Source organism: Capricornis sumatraensis, chromosome 1 (genome assembly GCF_032405125.1).
Source record: "Capricornis sumatraensis isolate serow.1 chromosome 1, serow.2, whole genome shotgun sequence".
NCBI classification, from domain to species: Eukaryota; Metazoa; Chordata; class Mammalia; order Artiodactyla; family Bovidae; genus Capricornis; species Capricornis sumatraensis.
The window spans coordinates 203,247,798-203,263,911 of NC_091069.1; the positions used below are offsets into that span (position 1 = coordinate 203,247,798).

Sequence of the window (16,114 nt, forward strand, 5' to 3'; positions counted from 1 at the left end):
AATGCAGGAGGTGTAAGACTTGGGTTTGATCCCTAGGTGGGGAAGATCCCCTGGAGGGCATGGCACCCTACTCCAGTATTCTTGCCTGGAGACTCTCAAGGACAGAGGAGCCAGGTGGGCTACAGTTCGTAGGGTTGCAAAGAGTCGGACACAACTGATGCGACTTAGCACAGCACAACCCAGTATACTAGTTTAAACCTTTCGTGGCCAGAAGTATATAAAGTTGAAAAACCTGAAAAAGAAAGGGATAAACACATTGTGGACACAACTAGAAAAGATTTAAACAGGTTGTTTCTCAGAAGTCAAAGTGGGAGTGAAACGTGTGAGGCATGCTAAATCTTACCGTAAGCTTTTTAAAAAAAATTGGTTATTAAAAAAAATTGGTTATCATTTTAATTCAAAAATTTAAATTAAACTGTTTAAAAAACTGATAAACTGTTTAACCGTCAGAAAAAAGATGGGCAGTTAAGATGTTTAATTATTTATACTTCAAATAAACCATTAGTCCATAAAATGGAAGGATCGAGATTTTAAACAATACTACCAAGTATTTTGAAACACCATTCTTAAGTATATTATAATTTTTAGATTATGCTACCTTAAAATGAAAATAAGTTATCCCACCACACCAGACTATTTAATTTAAATGATTTTAGTAATTTAATTAACAAAGTAAGTCAGAATAAAACTCTAAAATCATTAAAAATCATCCCTGTATTTTTCTAGTATGACCTAAAATTTAAGCAAGTCAATCTGTCATGTTTTTAAAGTGTCACGTGTTATTAAAAAGCTGATGACATAATATACCATAAGACTTTAATTATCTTACCTCCTTTTCTTCACCAACTTGGTCCAAACTCTCATGGCTTGAAGGATTATATGGAATTACTAAAAACCCAATCCCAAACATTAAAAAAAAAAAAGAAAAACACAGTACACATTAACTAAGTTAATCAAAATTTTTTCATTTAATTTTTCTTACTTTTTATTTTTCAATAATTGTTCATCATTTAAAACTGAATATCTGTCCTATTAATAACAAATTATACATAAATATCAGTTAAATTCTAATCTCTAATGAGGGCAAAGAGAACGAACCAATCAATAGCCACTACTGACTTTAATAAACACTTTTGCTATTTTAAAATATATTTTTCTTCTTTACAAATTCCTTCTAAAAAGGTAACCCTCTAAACCCTATTTAATTATATTAGTATGACTGAGACATAAGAGATGGAGGGTCTCTAGTTTAGACTAGATTGGACTCTAGGTTTCTATTCCTTAAAGCAGCTGGGGCCAAAAAGCCTACATTTCATACAACTAGCTTCTTCCATGAAGAAGATGCCACATTCTGCCCTTCTAGAAAAAGTCCCTTTTTCTTGATTCACCCCACATCAGGCTGCCATGTCCCATGTAATTGCTCTCCAAATTTCTCAGAGACATACTAAAGGTTTTGTATCTACCAGACATTTGAACTCACACGATCTTTTTTGAATTTTCTATACAGCATCTCTGTATCTTTTACATCATTTCTTCATCTCGTAATAGAGTTTTATTTTAAAATATCACTTGAATAGAGTCAACAGTCCACAAAATCAATATGTCTTCATTATTGAAAAAAAATAGATTTGGTATATGAAGAGGTCTCAAAGAATTTTATCGGAATTAAAGAAAACAGTCATTTGTTATAGTTTACATAGCTGTCTTTTTAAAATGCCAAACATATATGTTAAATACTGTGATTGATGTTAAATCCCCAAAATATGGTTACTTAGCTTTTATTTGGGAAGAATCTAAATGTCTTTACATTTAGGGGAAAGAGTCACATAAAGAAGTCTTTAGGTGACACTTTGCTGATGAGCAACGGTTTGCGCCACTGTCATTCTTACCTGTCTGTGCATGGTCTGAGTGCATGGATGACTGGTCCATGGGCATCATTGGTTCCTACAATCATTTCCAAAGACACATTAACTTAGTGGACTCTTTTTAAATATCAATACTTCCATAAATCCAGGAACAATATCATTTTGATGAGACATAGCATATTAAAATTTAAATTTGAAATGTAACTTAGTAAGGATTATATTACTATATACAATTTATTTTTAATTGTATTACATGAAACAATACAACATTCCTGTGAATGAGGTGATGTCACATTTTACAGATTGCAGAAAAAAGCAAAATTAATTTCAGTCCCTTTTAAATCCTTCTGCATTTATGAACTCACACAAGTCATTCCATTGACTAAGAATACTCAAGAATATATCAGTAATCTGGATAAATTTTTTTCACAATTTCTGGCTTTCTGCTGCTTGTTAAGATTGGCTTTCAACCTCTCTAACCATAAAGCCATTTGTAAACTTATATGAACTAGCTAAACAATGCTACTACCAATGAGCTACCAGTGAAAACGTACTTTCACAATGTCCAGAGTAGGTACTAAGAATAAATATGTTATAATCATTCTAAAACAGTGGTCCCCAACCTTTTTGGCACCAGGGACTGATTTTGTGGAATACAATTTTGTCACAGACCCAGTGTGTGAGGGTTTTGGGATGATTCAAGCTCATTACATTTATTGTGCACTTTATTTCTATTAATATTACATCAGCTCCACCTCAGATCATCAGGCATTAGATCAGGCATTAGGAGCCTGGGGACCCCTGTTTAAAAGATAACTTAGAAAGACAAATGCAGATCTTTTTTAAAATGCTCATCTTTTAATCCAGTAATTCTACTTCTGCAGCCTTAAGGAAATAATAAGATTTATCTACCAGGAATTTCACTATGATTTTCCTTACAGGAAAATTTAGAAAACAATTCAAATGTTCAATCATGGGGAACTGGTTAAATAAATTATGGTAAAGACACAAAAAAACATGCTTAAAAATGATGAATATATAGGTATAGAAAGATGAACAAAATATATTGTTCAGCAAGAAATATGGGTTAGAAAACAGTAAACACAAAGTCTTATTTTTGTTAAAAAGTATGTAAAAGAACAAGACATAAAACATTATATGCTTTTTGATGGATAAACACACCACCTTCTATGAAGTAATCTCAAAACAACTCACAAAAAACCCCAAAATCAGAATCTAATCAAACCTCTTACATTCAACTGTAACACACAGAAAATAAAGAGGACAGGAGAACATTTTAAACATAACCATGAAGAAGCAAGAGAAAGATTCTGAAACACTTTAAATGATAAGACAATTTCTTCTACAATTAAATTGTAAGGGAAAGAGAGAGAGAGGGAAGAATCAGTAAATTTAAAAATATTTTAGATGTATCAGTTAATTGTAAATATGAATTTAATTTAGATCCTGATTCATAATGAAAATTATGAAAACAAAATTACAACATTTATGTGACAACCAAAATTTTGAACATTGGCTGGATGGATATTTGACAACTTCACTGCCCCCTCACAACCCCCTGGTTGATCCAGGCTGAAGAATCCAGTAGTCCAGTGAGTGCACACGCAGAGCAAAAAGAGGAATTTGTTTCAAAATACTACAGGATGAGGGCAGGCTAAATGGGTAGGGGCAGAGATTGGTTGTCAGGTGGTACCTATTGGAGCTAGATAACTGGTATATGAAAGTTCATTATACTGCTCCATCAGGTCTTATATATGTTTACAAATTTTTTAATATAGAAGGATTTTAAATCTTTATGCATATAAATTTGCATAGCTCTGGAAGAATATGCACCAAATGACCATTATCTTTACATAGTATATTTAATGGAGGATATTTATTTAATTTTTTTATTCATCTTTATTCTCTTTTTTCCTATGACGAGCACGTTTTAATTTCATATTTAAAATAGAAAGTGAAAAATAAAAATTTTAAGTGCAAAAGCTTCCCCATTATCTCACACTTCACATAGCAAACAGGAAGCCTCTGACTCTTCTCACCTGATTTCTGCTTAGTACAGATGCTACAATAATGGGAGCTTAGACTGGAGTAGCTAAAAGAAGAGAAATATAGCTTTTAAAGGATTCTCCTTACATTTTTCTAATTTAGACCAACGGATTTTACAGCAGGTCAAACAAAGAAGTTAACTATATCCTACAAACAAATTTGTAGTAATCTAATTCCAAATTCACAATATGTTAACTGGACTCCTAAAGTGTTCCTAGTCACATTCTGTAACAACACTGTTGAGCTTTGATTCCTTAACATTTCCGTTTTAGTCTTAGGTTCTAGCAGAGTTATAAAAAATGCTCTATTAAAGAAAAATCAGGCAATGGTGTCTTACCGGTGGCAAAGAATGCCGCCCACATTCAATTGTGACAAGTTTGTGGCACTTCTTATGAACCAGGAGCTTGCAGTTGATACACTTATATCCTTGACGTCCAAGTCCCCAAATTCGGTCAGTGCAGATGGCACAGTGTGCACGCTGGAGAGATTAATTCAACATTTTTTTTTAATTAACAAAAAGCACATCATAAACTTTCCCAAGGGTTTGCTCATAGAACAGTGAAATAAGTAGTTTTCTTCTCTAACTCAAATTCCTTCATCATACACAACTTAAAGCCATGATGGTCACGGGAAATAAACAGAAAACAGAGCTTGCTTTAAAGAGACAGTGAAATTTGTAACCATGACGTTTCCTAAGTCCATGGATTTTCAGTCTTCGTATAATTAAGTTCAGAGTAATGAAAATAGGAAAAGTGAATTAAACTTGAAAAACAAGGCAGAAAACCTGTACAAGGACTCTCAAGCAAACACAAACCTTCCAGACTGTTCAGAGGTCAAACATGTCTTATGCAGCAACACCTAAAGTGATGTTTCACTTCAAAACTTTTTAAATATCTCTGCGACTGGCAATTGGAATTTGGGAACCTCAGGTGGTGGCTTCTATTACATTAATGAACTGAGAACTCAGCACAGTTAGAATGGAAATATATTTGTAGTTGTCAAGAGTAGGTAAAAACATGCACTTCTGGAGAGAGGCTGCTTTCAAACCTTGACTCTGTCACTTATTGGCTGGGTTATCTTGGGCAAGTTATTTGACTATTTTGCACCTCGGTTTCTTCATCTCTAAAATGGAAAATAGGGACTCCCCTGGGGGTCCAGTGGTTAAGACTCTGTGCTTCCACTGCAGGGGACATGGGTTTGCTCCCTGGTTGCAGAACTTAAGATCCCTTAAGCTGAGTGGAGCAGTACATGTCAAGCATTCAGAAGAATGCCTGGTACATGGTAAAAACTAGGTTAAGTGTCTGCGACGATCATTTTATAAAACAGAGAAAACTAAAGAAAAAAAAACAATAGTAAACGGTTTGCAAACTAAACCTTGCTTATTTTTTAGCTGTCTTGAGTTATATTCAAAATATCCAGTTTTCTTACAGCTATGGTAATCATATAACTAATCATTCAATCTGGAACATTTTGAAGAGTCAAGAGATGCTATTAAAAACTACTTCAAGATAGCAAATGTACTACACCGGGCAAACTGGGAATTACAGGTCACTCTACTGGTGACTCAGACAGTAAAGAATCTGCCTGCAGTGCAGGAGACTCAGGTTCGATTCCCGGGGTGGGAAGATCCCCTGGAGAAGGGAATGGCAACCCACTCCAGTATTCTTGCCTGGAGAATTCCATGGACGGAGGAGCCTGGCGGGCTACAGTCCATGGAGTTGCAAAGAATCGGACGTGACTGAGCAACTAACTCTTTACTTACTCCTTTAGAACGGAGTAACAGTAGAGAGGAAAAAAACAGATTTCTCAAATGATCAACATTCAGCAAACTAAGGTTTACCCTGTTGAAACGCTTGGCTTGAAAAGTGTGTCCATTTGCACAATAAAGCTTTCTCCAGCGGCGTGCACCTCGTCGGTAAATGGATTCTAAACAGAGATTAAAAGTTTTTTAAAAAGAGCAAGTGTGATTATAAGTCATTTTATAATAAAGTCTATGATTTTTTTATGATATTCACTACAAAAAAAATACTGATTAAAAACCTGGAAGTGAAAAAATAAAATAGATTCATCAAGAGATCCGATGAAAATAAAGCCCATGGAGTATAAATATTTGAAAAACTATAACTGCTTTTTTGTTATTTTTTCCCTTTTAATTTTGAAAAAATTGTAAGCCCACAGAGAAGTTGAAAGAATAGAACAATAAATGCCTGCATCTTTCAACTACATTTATCAGTTACAATCACTTTGCCACATTTGCTTTCTTCTCTATTTACACCTACACTTTTTTTCTGAATCATTTAAAAATAAATTGCAGACATGGAAACAGTTCACCTTTAAATATCCAAGTATCCATTGCCTGAGATTAAAGACACTCCCCCTAATTCTATTTGACCACAATATGGTGTCTTAGAAAGTTAACATTAATTCAATAACATCTAATATATAGTTCATATGCAAATTTCCCATTTGCCTGAAAAGTATCTTTCAGTTTTCTTTTTCTCTCCAGGATCCAGTCAAGATTTAGGCATTGCATTTCGTTACTATACCCTTTCTGTCTCTTTAACATATGCTAAACCAATCACTCTGTCTCATTCATTGTTTGTTTTTCATGATGTTGAAAAAGTTTAGGCAGCTGTTTTATCTTAACACCTACACTCTGGATTTGTCTGTTTCCTAACTAGACTTAAATCGAATACAGATTTGTAACACTTCCCAGATATTAAATACTTTTGGCAAAAGTAACACATAGGTGATGTGTATTTCTTACTACATCACATCAAGAAATTTACAAATGTGAGATTGTTGACTCCTACTAGGTATTCAATCACTCTGTTAAAGACTGTGATGGCTAGTTTTCTTCATTTTAAAAGTACAGTACTGTATAACGAACATTTTGTAACCACAAGAATATTCTCTTCCACAACAATCTTTCATTCCATGGCTTTTATATTTTTATATACTCTAAATACTTTTCCTAAACAAACGTAAGAGTTTCCGTGAGATCAAATCAACTCTACCAGTGTAGTTTTGGTTAAATCAATTACTATTACATATATTTCCTATTTAGTCATTCCACAGTAATAGAAATACTGTGGAGAGTCCATTAGCTTTCTAAACTCATTTTAAAGCAAATATAGCACTGGATCTATTATTTAAAATTAATATAGAATAAAACAGGTAAAATGCTCTGAAACAGAAATCCTGAGAAGCATGTGTGTGCTGTCCACCAGACTCTTCTGTCTGTGGGACTTTCCAGCCAAGAATACTGGATGGGTTGCAATATCCTCCTCCAGGGGATCTTCCCCACCCAGGGACTGAACCCGCGCCTCCTGTGTCTCCTGTACTGGCAGGCAAATTCTTCACCTTTGAGCCACTAATATGTGTGTGTGTTAGTCATGCTCAGTCATGTCCAACTCTTTGGGACCCCAAGGACTGCAGCCGGCCAGGCTCCTTTGTCCATGGAATTCACCAGGCAAGAATACTGGAGTGGGTTGCCATTTCCTTCTCCAGTAGATCTTCCCAACCCAGGGATCAAACCTGGGCCTCCCACATTCCAAGCAGATTCTTAACATTTGAGCCACCAGGGAAACCCTAATACAGAACCTCAAATATGTATGCTTTTATTTTTACTTATTTTGTTAGGAATAACCAAAGCAGAAAGTTTGTTACTATCTTAAACTAAGAGTATCTTATTTAAGAAACTTTCATGAACTACAACTTGATATATCTCAGATTTAAACATGCTAATGTTGTCTAGGAATTAAAACAGCCAGGAGATCACCTTAACGGTTATCAATTTTCTTTCATGCTCTAGTTTAGTAATATTAATTACACCAAGGAGGAGGATATCAAAATCTCCACCAGCGAATTTTAAAGTGGCAATGTGAGCATGAAATACAGTGAAAAGTTAGGAAATGACATTTTATCTGGGAAGTGTACTACAGACTCATAATAGATTTGGACATGGGGTTGTACAAGCAAGACTTGCTACAATGACAAGACTTTCAAAACTCTCACCCGGACAAAGAGAGGAGAGCTGCTTTTCCAACACCTCTGTGAAGGCAGCCCACGCTGGCTGTAACCCATCTGCCACTGGAAATCCAGTGAAATACTCCTAGCTGAATCCAAACCTAAATGTTTAACTATTTCTTCAGAGCCCTACCTACTCCTTATATTTCCCCACCTTCCTATTAAGTTGTTATTGTCGTTCAGTCACTAAGTCATGTGAGATTTCTTTGCGACCCCATGGACTGTAGCCCACCAGGCTCATCTGTCCATGAGGTTTTCCAGGCAAGAATACTGGAGTGGGTTGCCATTTCCTTCTCCAGTCTATAAAGTACACAGCCCCAACTCTATATAGAAACACCTAGTTCTTTAATTTTTCCTTTTTACCAAGTTGCATGAAGAATTACAGAATTAAAAGTTTAGAGCTATTTCACTTAATAGAAAACAAAACATTTATCACTATTCCTTCTAAAGTCATGGATATGTGCAGAAACCACAAATAAAAATGAGTTCCTTAATATCTATAATCTATAAATTATACCATATATCAAAAGTAATAACATGATTAAAATCACTGCAGATGATGCTTGCAGCCATGAAATTAAAAGATACTTATTGCTTGGAAGGAAAGTTATGACGAAACTAGACAGCATATTTAAAAGCAGAGACCTTGCCAACAAAGGTCCGTGTAGTCAAGGTTATGGTTTTTCCAGTGGTCATGTATGGATGTGAGAGTTGGACTATAAAGAAACCTGAGCACCAAAGAATTGATGCTTTTGAACTGTGGTGTTGGAGAAGACTCTTGAGAGTTCTTTGGACTGCAAGGAGATCCAACCAGTCCATCCTAAGGGAAATCGGTCCTGGGTATTCATTGGAAGGACTGATGTTGAAGCTGAAACTCCAACACTTTGGCCACCTGATGCAAAGAGCTGACTCATTTGAAAAGACCCTGATGTTGGGAAAGATTGAAGGCAGGAGAAGAGGACAACAGAGGATGAGATGGTTGGATGGCATCACTGACTCAATGGACATGAGTTAGGGTAAACTCTGGGAGTTGGTGATGGACAGGGAGGCCTGGTGTGCTGCGGTTCATGGGGACACAAAGAGTCGGACACAACTGAGTGACTGAACTGAACTGATATGTTAAGTTTGCATTTTCAAATTCCATCAGACTGAAGAGTTGTCTGACTCTTTCAGCTCATCTCATTAATGTTAACCAGTGGATTAGACATTCAAAAGAAAGTCCCATAGCGGTCCCTAAGGATTCATGATAAAGTATTTAGAGGTAAAGCGTCATGTCAACTACCTACTCTAAAATGACACAGCAAAAAAATAAAAATAAGTGTTTGTTGTGTATATACATGTATGTATATGTGTGCACAGATACAGAGATAAAGCAAACATAGAAAATGTTAATAACTGGTGAATCTACGTAAAGGATATATGGGTATCTTTGTTTTCAATGTTTCTATGTTTTTTAAACTTCTCCTAAGGTTTGATATATTAATAACCTCAGATATGCAGATGACACCACCCTTATGGCAGAAAGTGAAGAGGAGCTGAAAAGCCTCTTAATGAAAGTGAAAGACGAGGGTGAAAAGTTTGGCTTAAAGCTCAACATTTAGAAAACTAAGATCATGGCATCTGGTCCCATCACTTCATGGCGAATAGATGGGAAACAGTGGAAACAGTGTCAGACTTTATTTTGAGGGGCTCCAAAATCACTGCAGATGGTGACTGCAGCCATGAAATTAAAAGACACTTACTCCTTGGAAGGAAAGTTATAACCAACCTAGACAGCATATTCAAAAGCAGAGACATTACTTTGCCAACAAAGGTCCGTCTGGTCAAGGCTATGGTTTTTCCAGTAGTCATGCATGGATGTAAGAGTTGGACTGTGAAGAAGGCTGAGCGCCGAAGAATTGATGCTTTTGAACTGTGGTGTTGGAGAAGACTCTTGAGAGTCCCTTGGACTGCAAGGAGATCCAACTAGTCCATTCTGAAGGAGATCAGCCCTGGGATTTCTTTGGAAGGAATGATGCTAAAGCTGAAGCTCCAGTACTTTGGCCACCTCATGCGAAGAGTTGACTCATTTGAAAAGACTCTGATGCTGGGAGGGATTGGGGGCAGGAGGAGAAGGGGACGACAGAGGATGAGATGGCTAGATGGCATCACTGACTGGATGGACGTTGAGTCTAAGTAAACTCTGGGAAGTTGGTGATGGACAGGGAGGCCTGGCGTGCTGCAACTCATGGGGTCGCAAAGAGTCAGACACGATTGAGCAACTGAACTGAACTGAACTGAAGGTTTGAAAATTTCCAAAATTAAAAAATAAGAAATGACTTATAATGAACCTAGTTTTCCTTTCAAATGCACAATAGACAATTATCAGTAAGCTGTAATAAAAAACTACCTGCTTTTCTTTTTTAACTGCCTGATTTTGATTTAGCAAAAGTAGAGAATTTAGGCAGTGTGCTAATATATTCTCAATTAGACTTAAGAACGGAAAAGAAAAGAAATGAATTAAAAGTTCTAGTTCTGATTTCATTTCACTTGTGCCATTTTATCATAAATAACTCTACTCAAAGGTATGATATAGATAAACACTTACTATCTTCCCCTGGACAGGGCATTCCAGGACGTTCTGGTACACAAGGGAATACTGAAAGACAAGAAATTAAAATTAATACAGCATGTTTAAAAACATATAAATTATACAGAATTTTAAATTAAAAAATCATATAAGCTGATTGAAATATGGTCAGTATGATTTTTGGAAGGGATCCATTTTACCAAGGCTATAATGAAAGAAGTTCTTATGAAAGCGACATCCAGAAACAATGGACATTAGAAACTCAAATTACTCATTCCTGTCCCTATTACAGCACCAACTAACTTTTTTGTCATAAGAGAAATCATTAACTATTTCCTTAAATCTTTATTGTAGTGACAAATCTTCTAGGGTGAAGAATTAAAATTACAAGATGTATTCAAATATAAACATAGTTTATAAAAGATGGTTTATAAAAACCATAGTTTATAAAAGATATATATACCAAACTTCATTGAAAACCATATCCAAATACAAAAACATAAGCTTTGTCTAAGGAACTACACATTCATAAACATGCTAATTCAAAACATTCTTATAAAGATTATATAATGAAATAGCCCATTAATGAACAGTTAGTCAACTCTTTGTGATGCACAAAAAGGACATGGTTCAGAGCACAGAGTATGGGAAGCACAGCTCCTGAAATGTTTTTAAAAGTTGAAATATAAGCTAACTTCTGAAAACAGATCTGTGACACAGCATGAAAAGCAACAACACTTAAACCATTCAAGACTATGGAGCCATAGTATCTTTAAACATCCACTGTAGTTTTATTCTAGAAAGAGACGACCAAAGAATGACTTCTGAAGTTCTTCCAGGATCTCAATAAATTAGAGTATAAAACCTTTGGGAGTCACTATGTCAAATTCCTAAGGGAGACAAAAATCAAACGATTGTTTTTTAAGAAAACACACTGTAAAGGAAAGTAGAAAGGAATAACAACAAAGTAATGAAATGAGTCACTACACTGAAGGGAGATGTGTTTTTGTTTCCAGTTTTAAAGAGTTTCCTAGGTTTGGTCTCCTAAGGCTCCCAAAAATGTTACATGGAATACTACTAATGTATTACAATTATATTAATCATATTAACTGGGTTCTACATGACATAAAAAATTTGAGGGGCAGGATGGCAGAATGAAAAGAACAGGTTTGGGATGAAACTATCTGGATATACAACCCAGGTCTACAGTGTACCAGTTATGTGATGGCTGAGTTTCAGTCTCTCTATACCACTGCCCACCTCTGAGGCTTGTTAACGTTTAACACATTAAAGTTTATGATAACTACGTAAACAGTTTCATGGTTAGCCCATAAACAAAAGAAAGAACATTTAAGATATCTTACTTCTAGAAATCATTATTTGAATACAATACAGAACTGCAAGAAGATGACAGGTTCTGCTGGGCACTCAATTCTTAAATTGTATGCTAAAACTTTGCTGCGAAACACTGTTATGATCACAGTTTAATATCCAGGAAGGCATACATAAATAAGAAATTTCCCAAGATTACAGGAAGAGTAAGAAATGACTACTTCTTACCATGAATCAACAGTTCAGAATCCTTGTTTAGCTCATAAAGCCTAAAGGCTTCTTCTAACTCCAACTGAGATGATACTGTACATGGGTCTCCTACAAAATATAAAAAGGAAAAGTAAAGCTCATATTTTTAATCCTCTAAATGTGATTAGTAAATAATTTCTACTATATAAAATCTTGAGGAGAAACAATTACATACACACAGAGAAATATTTAACAAGGACAACTGTTTAGATATTTATTTAGACAATTCTGTTCTCTGAAGCAGGTAATGTAACTTCCATTCCTATTTCTACAAAATATTAAATGAGGCTCATAGATACAAACTTTATATATATATAACCATTTAATTCCTAACAATGTTTATATTCAAAATATAGCAAATCAAATCTACCCTGACCACATTTTAGATTGTCACTGCAACATGATTAATGACCAGGGATAATTTACTTGTTTCTTTAAAAGAGGAAGTGAAAATGATTTTATCGACACATGAGGTCTCTCATCATTTTGTCAAATTTATTGTTCACTTGACAGCCTTCTCAAGAGGCTCACAGAAAGAAGAACAACTACTGAAGTATTCTGGACTGAAGACCGCTCCTGCTTGATTGCTTTTAAATGTCTGTTCAATTCAGTCGCTCAGTTGTGTCCGACTCTTTGTGATCTCATGGACTGCAGCACGCCAGGCTTCCCTGTCCTTCACCAATGCCCAGAGCTCGCTCAAACCTATGTCCATTGAGTTGATGATGCCCTCCAACCATCTCATCCTCTGTCATCCCCTTCTCCTCCCCTTCAATCTTTTCCAGCATTGGTTTTTTCCAGTGAGTCAGTTCTTCACATAAGGTGGCCAAAGTATTGGAGTTTCAGCTTCAGCATCAGTCCTTCCAGTGAATATTCAGGACTGATATCCTTCAGAATTGACTGGTTTCATCTCCTTGAGGTCCAAGGGACTCTCAAGAGTCCTCCCCAACATCACAGTTCAAAAGCATCAATTCTTTGGCGCTCAGCTTTCTTTACAGTCCAACTCTCACATCTATACACGACTACTGGAAAAACCATAGGTTTGACTAGATGGACCTTTGGTCAGCAAAGTAATGTCTCTGCTTTTCAATATACTGTCTAGGTTTGTCATAGCTTTTCTTCAAAAGAGCAAGCGTCTTTTAATTTCATGGCTGCAGTTACCATCTGCAGTAATTTTGGAGACCAAAAAAATCGTCTGTCACTGTTTCCATTGTTTCCCCATCTATTTGCCATGAAGTGATGGGACTGGATGCCATGATCTTTGTTTTTTGAATGCTGGGTTGTAAGCAAGTTTTTTCACTGGTGTTATCAATCACCTAGAGCCAGACATCCTGGAATGTGAAGTCAGGTGGGCCTTAGGGAGCATCACCACAAACAAAGCTAGTGGAGGTGATGGAATTCCAACTGAGCTATTTCAAATCCTAAAAGGTAATGCTGTTAAAAGTGCTGCACTCAATATGCCAGCAATTTGGAAAACTCAGCAGTGGCCACAGAACTGGAAAAGGTCAGTTTTCATTCCAATCCCAAAGAAAGGCAATACCATTGAATGTTCAAACTACCACACAATTGCACTCATTTCACATGCTAGCAGAATAATGCTGAAAATTCTGCAAGCGAGGCTTCAACAGTACATGAACCATGAACTTCCAGATGTTCAAGCTGGATTTAGAAAAGGCAGAAGAACCAGAGATCAGATCGCCAACATCTGTTGAATCATCAAAAAAGCAAGAGAGTTCCAGAAAAAATATCTACTTCTGCTTTATTGATTACTCCAAAGCCTTTGACTGTGTGGGTCACAGCAAACTGTGGAAAATTCTTAAAGAGATGGTAATACAAGACCACCTTACCTGCCTCCTGAGGAATCTGTATGCAGGTCAAGAAGCAACAGTTAGAACCAGACATGGAACAAAGGACCGGTTCCAGATTGGGAAAGGAGTACATCAAGGCTGCATATGGTCACTCTGCTTATTTAACTTACTTGCTGAGTACATCATGCATAATGCTGGATCATCATGCATAATGAATTACAAGATTGGCATCAAGATTGCTGAGAGTAATATCAATAACCTCAGATATGCAAATGAAACCACCCGTATAGCAGAGAGGGAAGAGGAACTAAAGAGTGTCTTAATAAAAGTGAAAGAGGAAAAAGCTGGCTTTAAAATGTAAATGCACAGTTTAGTAAACTTACACACAGAGACGGGAAGGAAGAAACAGCTCCCTTAGTCAACCAGCCAAAGAACTGAATCATCCTTGGAAATTAATGAGATGGCACATCCCCGTGCATCATGGCATTCCTCAATGAAAAAGTCATTTTGAATATAGGTGGGGCCTGACCTGGGTTCTGCATGCTGCCATTATTTTGCTCATTCCTGTGGCTACACCAAGACATGCCATCAACCCTGTCCAAACCTCAGTCACAGCAAGAACCAGTCTATGACCTGAGAGAGAAAAATGAAGTGATCTCCTTTCCTTCTGACTCAAAGAAACGAGTGCCCCTGTTCTTTTCTCCAACTTGGCCACTGAATCCCTCCTTCCTTTTATCTTTTCTAGCAGTTATTCCACTAGTCCTCCCCAGTTTCACTGTTATTTTTTCTTTCCTTCCACTAGCTCTTCTCAGGCAAAGCCAGGTTTGAGCCTCCTTCTCAAAAATCTCTCTGCTGCCCACTGTGCCATTCATTCTGGAGCCACAATGCAGTCTCAAGAGGAAACTGCAAAGTAAGCTGGAAGTGGTGAGTGAGAAGCAGCAGAAGGGGGGCAGGGTCTTCGAATTTTGACTTCATACTTTTATATTTTTTAAATTATAGGTTTATACTCTTTTAGAGTTATTAGTAACAACTTTTCTTACTATCAAGAGTGACCCACCCTGCTTTCTCTATGTCCCTATCTTCCAAGCATTCCTCCCAATTTTGCTATCAGGTTTTAGTCCAAACACTACTAAAACGGCTATATCTAAGGTCATTACAGCAGCTGCGGAAATCAATGGCATGTTTTGTCCTTACTCTCGTTGACCTCGGTATACCATCTAATGAAGTTACCCACTGACTGTTATAGAAACTCTGTTTCTGGGTTTCTAAAACACCATTCTCCTGGCTTACCAACTCTTCTTTTAACTTTTTAGTTTGGAAATTTTCAAACGTATTACAAAATCCTGTCCCACCTGCAGTACTCACTCACTCACTCGCCTCCAGCATATCATTCTGAGCAAATCCCTCTAATTCTCGATAAAATTTTCTTAATATATTCACAGTATCATTATAAACCCATAAAAACTGACAACAACTCACCATAAAATATCTAAACAATCATAACACTAATCGAAACCCCATCTCAAAAAAAACCCCTTCCAATTAAATAGTAATCACTCCCCATTACCCCCCAAACTCTCCTCCAACTGTCAGACCTAGGCAACCAGAGATTGATTACTGTCCGTCTCTACAGCTGTGCCTTCTCTGGACATTTCTTATTAGTGGAATCACAAAATATGTGGTCTTTTATGTCTACATATTTTTGCTTAGAATGTTTTCAAGGTTCATCTGTGTTGGTGAGGATGCAGAGAAACTGGAATCCTCATCCCCTGCTAGTAGGAATGTAGAATGGTACTGCTGCTTTGGAAAATAGTTTGATAGTTCCTTAAAAATTTGAACACAGTTACCATATGACACAGCAATTCCACTCCTAGATATGTATCCAAGAGATATGAAAACATATGTCCACACAAAAAGTGGTAACCAAATATTAATAGCAACATTACCGGGAGAAATATCAATAACCTCAGATATGCAGATGACACAACCCTTATGGCAGAAAGTGAAGAGAACCTAAAAAGCCTCTTGATGAAAGTGAAAGAGGGGAGCGAAAAAGTTGGCTGAAAGCTCAACATTCAGAAAACAAAGATCACAGCATCCGGTCCCATCACTTTGTGGGAAATAGATGGGGAAACAGTGGAAACAGTGTCTGACTTTAGTTTTTTGGGCTCCAAAATCACAGCAGATGGTGACTGCAG

The 16,114-nt window shown here is 36.5% G+C and overlaps 1 protein-coding gene across 1 annotated transcript in view; it reads right to left on the reverse strand.

Annotated features, from left to right (window-relative positions):
- Positions 1–16,114, reverse strand: part of PRKCI (protein kinase C iota) — a 66,487-nt gene that overhangs the window by 19,869 nt on the left and 30,504 nt on the right. The window contains exons 3-8 of the mRNA XM_068963627.1: positions 12,091–12,180; positions 10,549–10,599; positions 5,773–5,858; positions 4,270–4,410; positions 1,890–1,944; positions 830–888 (exon numbers count right to left, since the gene is read on the reverse strand). Of these exons, the coding sequence (XP_068819728.1) occupies positions 830–888; positions 1,890–1,944; positions 4,270–4,410; positions 5,773–5,858; positions 10,549–10,599; positions 12,091–12,180 (482 nt within the window). The remainder of the gene's footprint in view (positions 1–829; positions 889–1,889; positions 1,945–4,269; positions 4,411–5,772; positions 5,859–10,548; positions 10,600–12,090; positions 12,181–16,114) is intronic.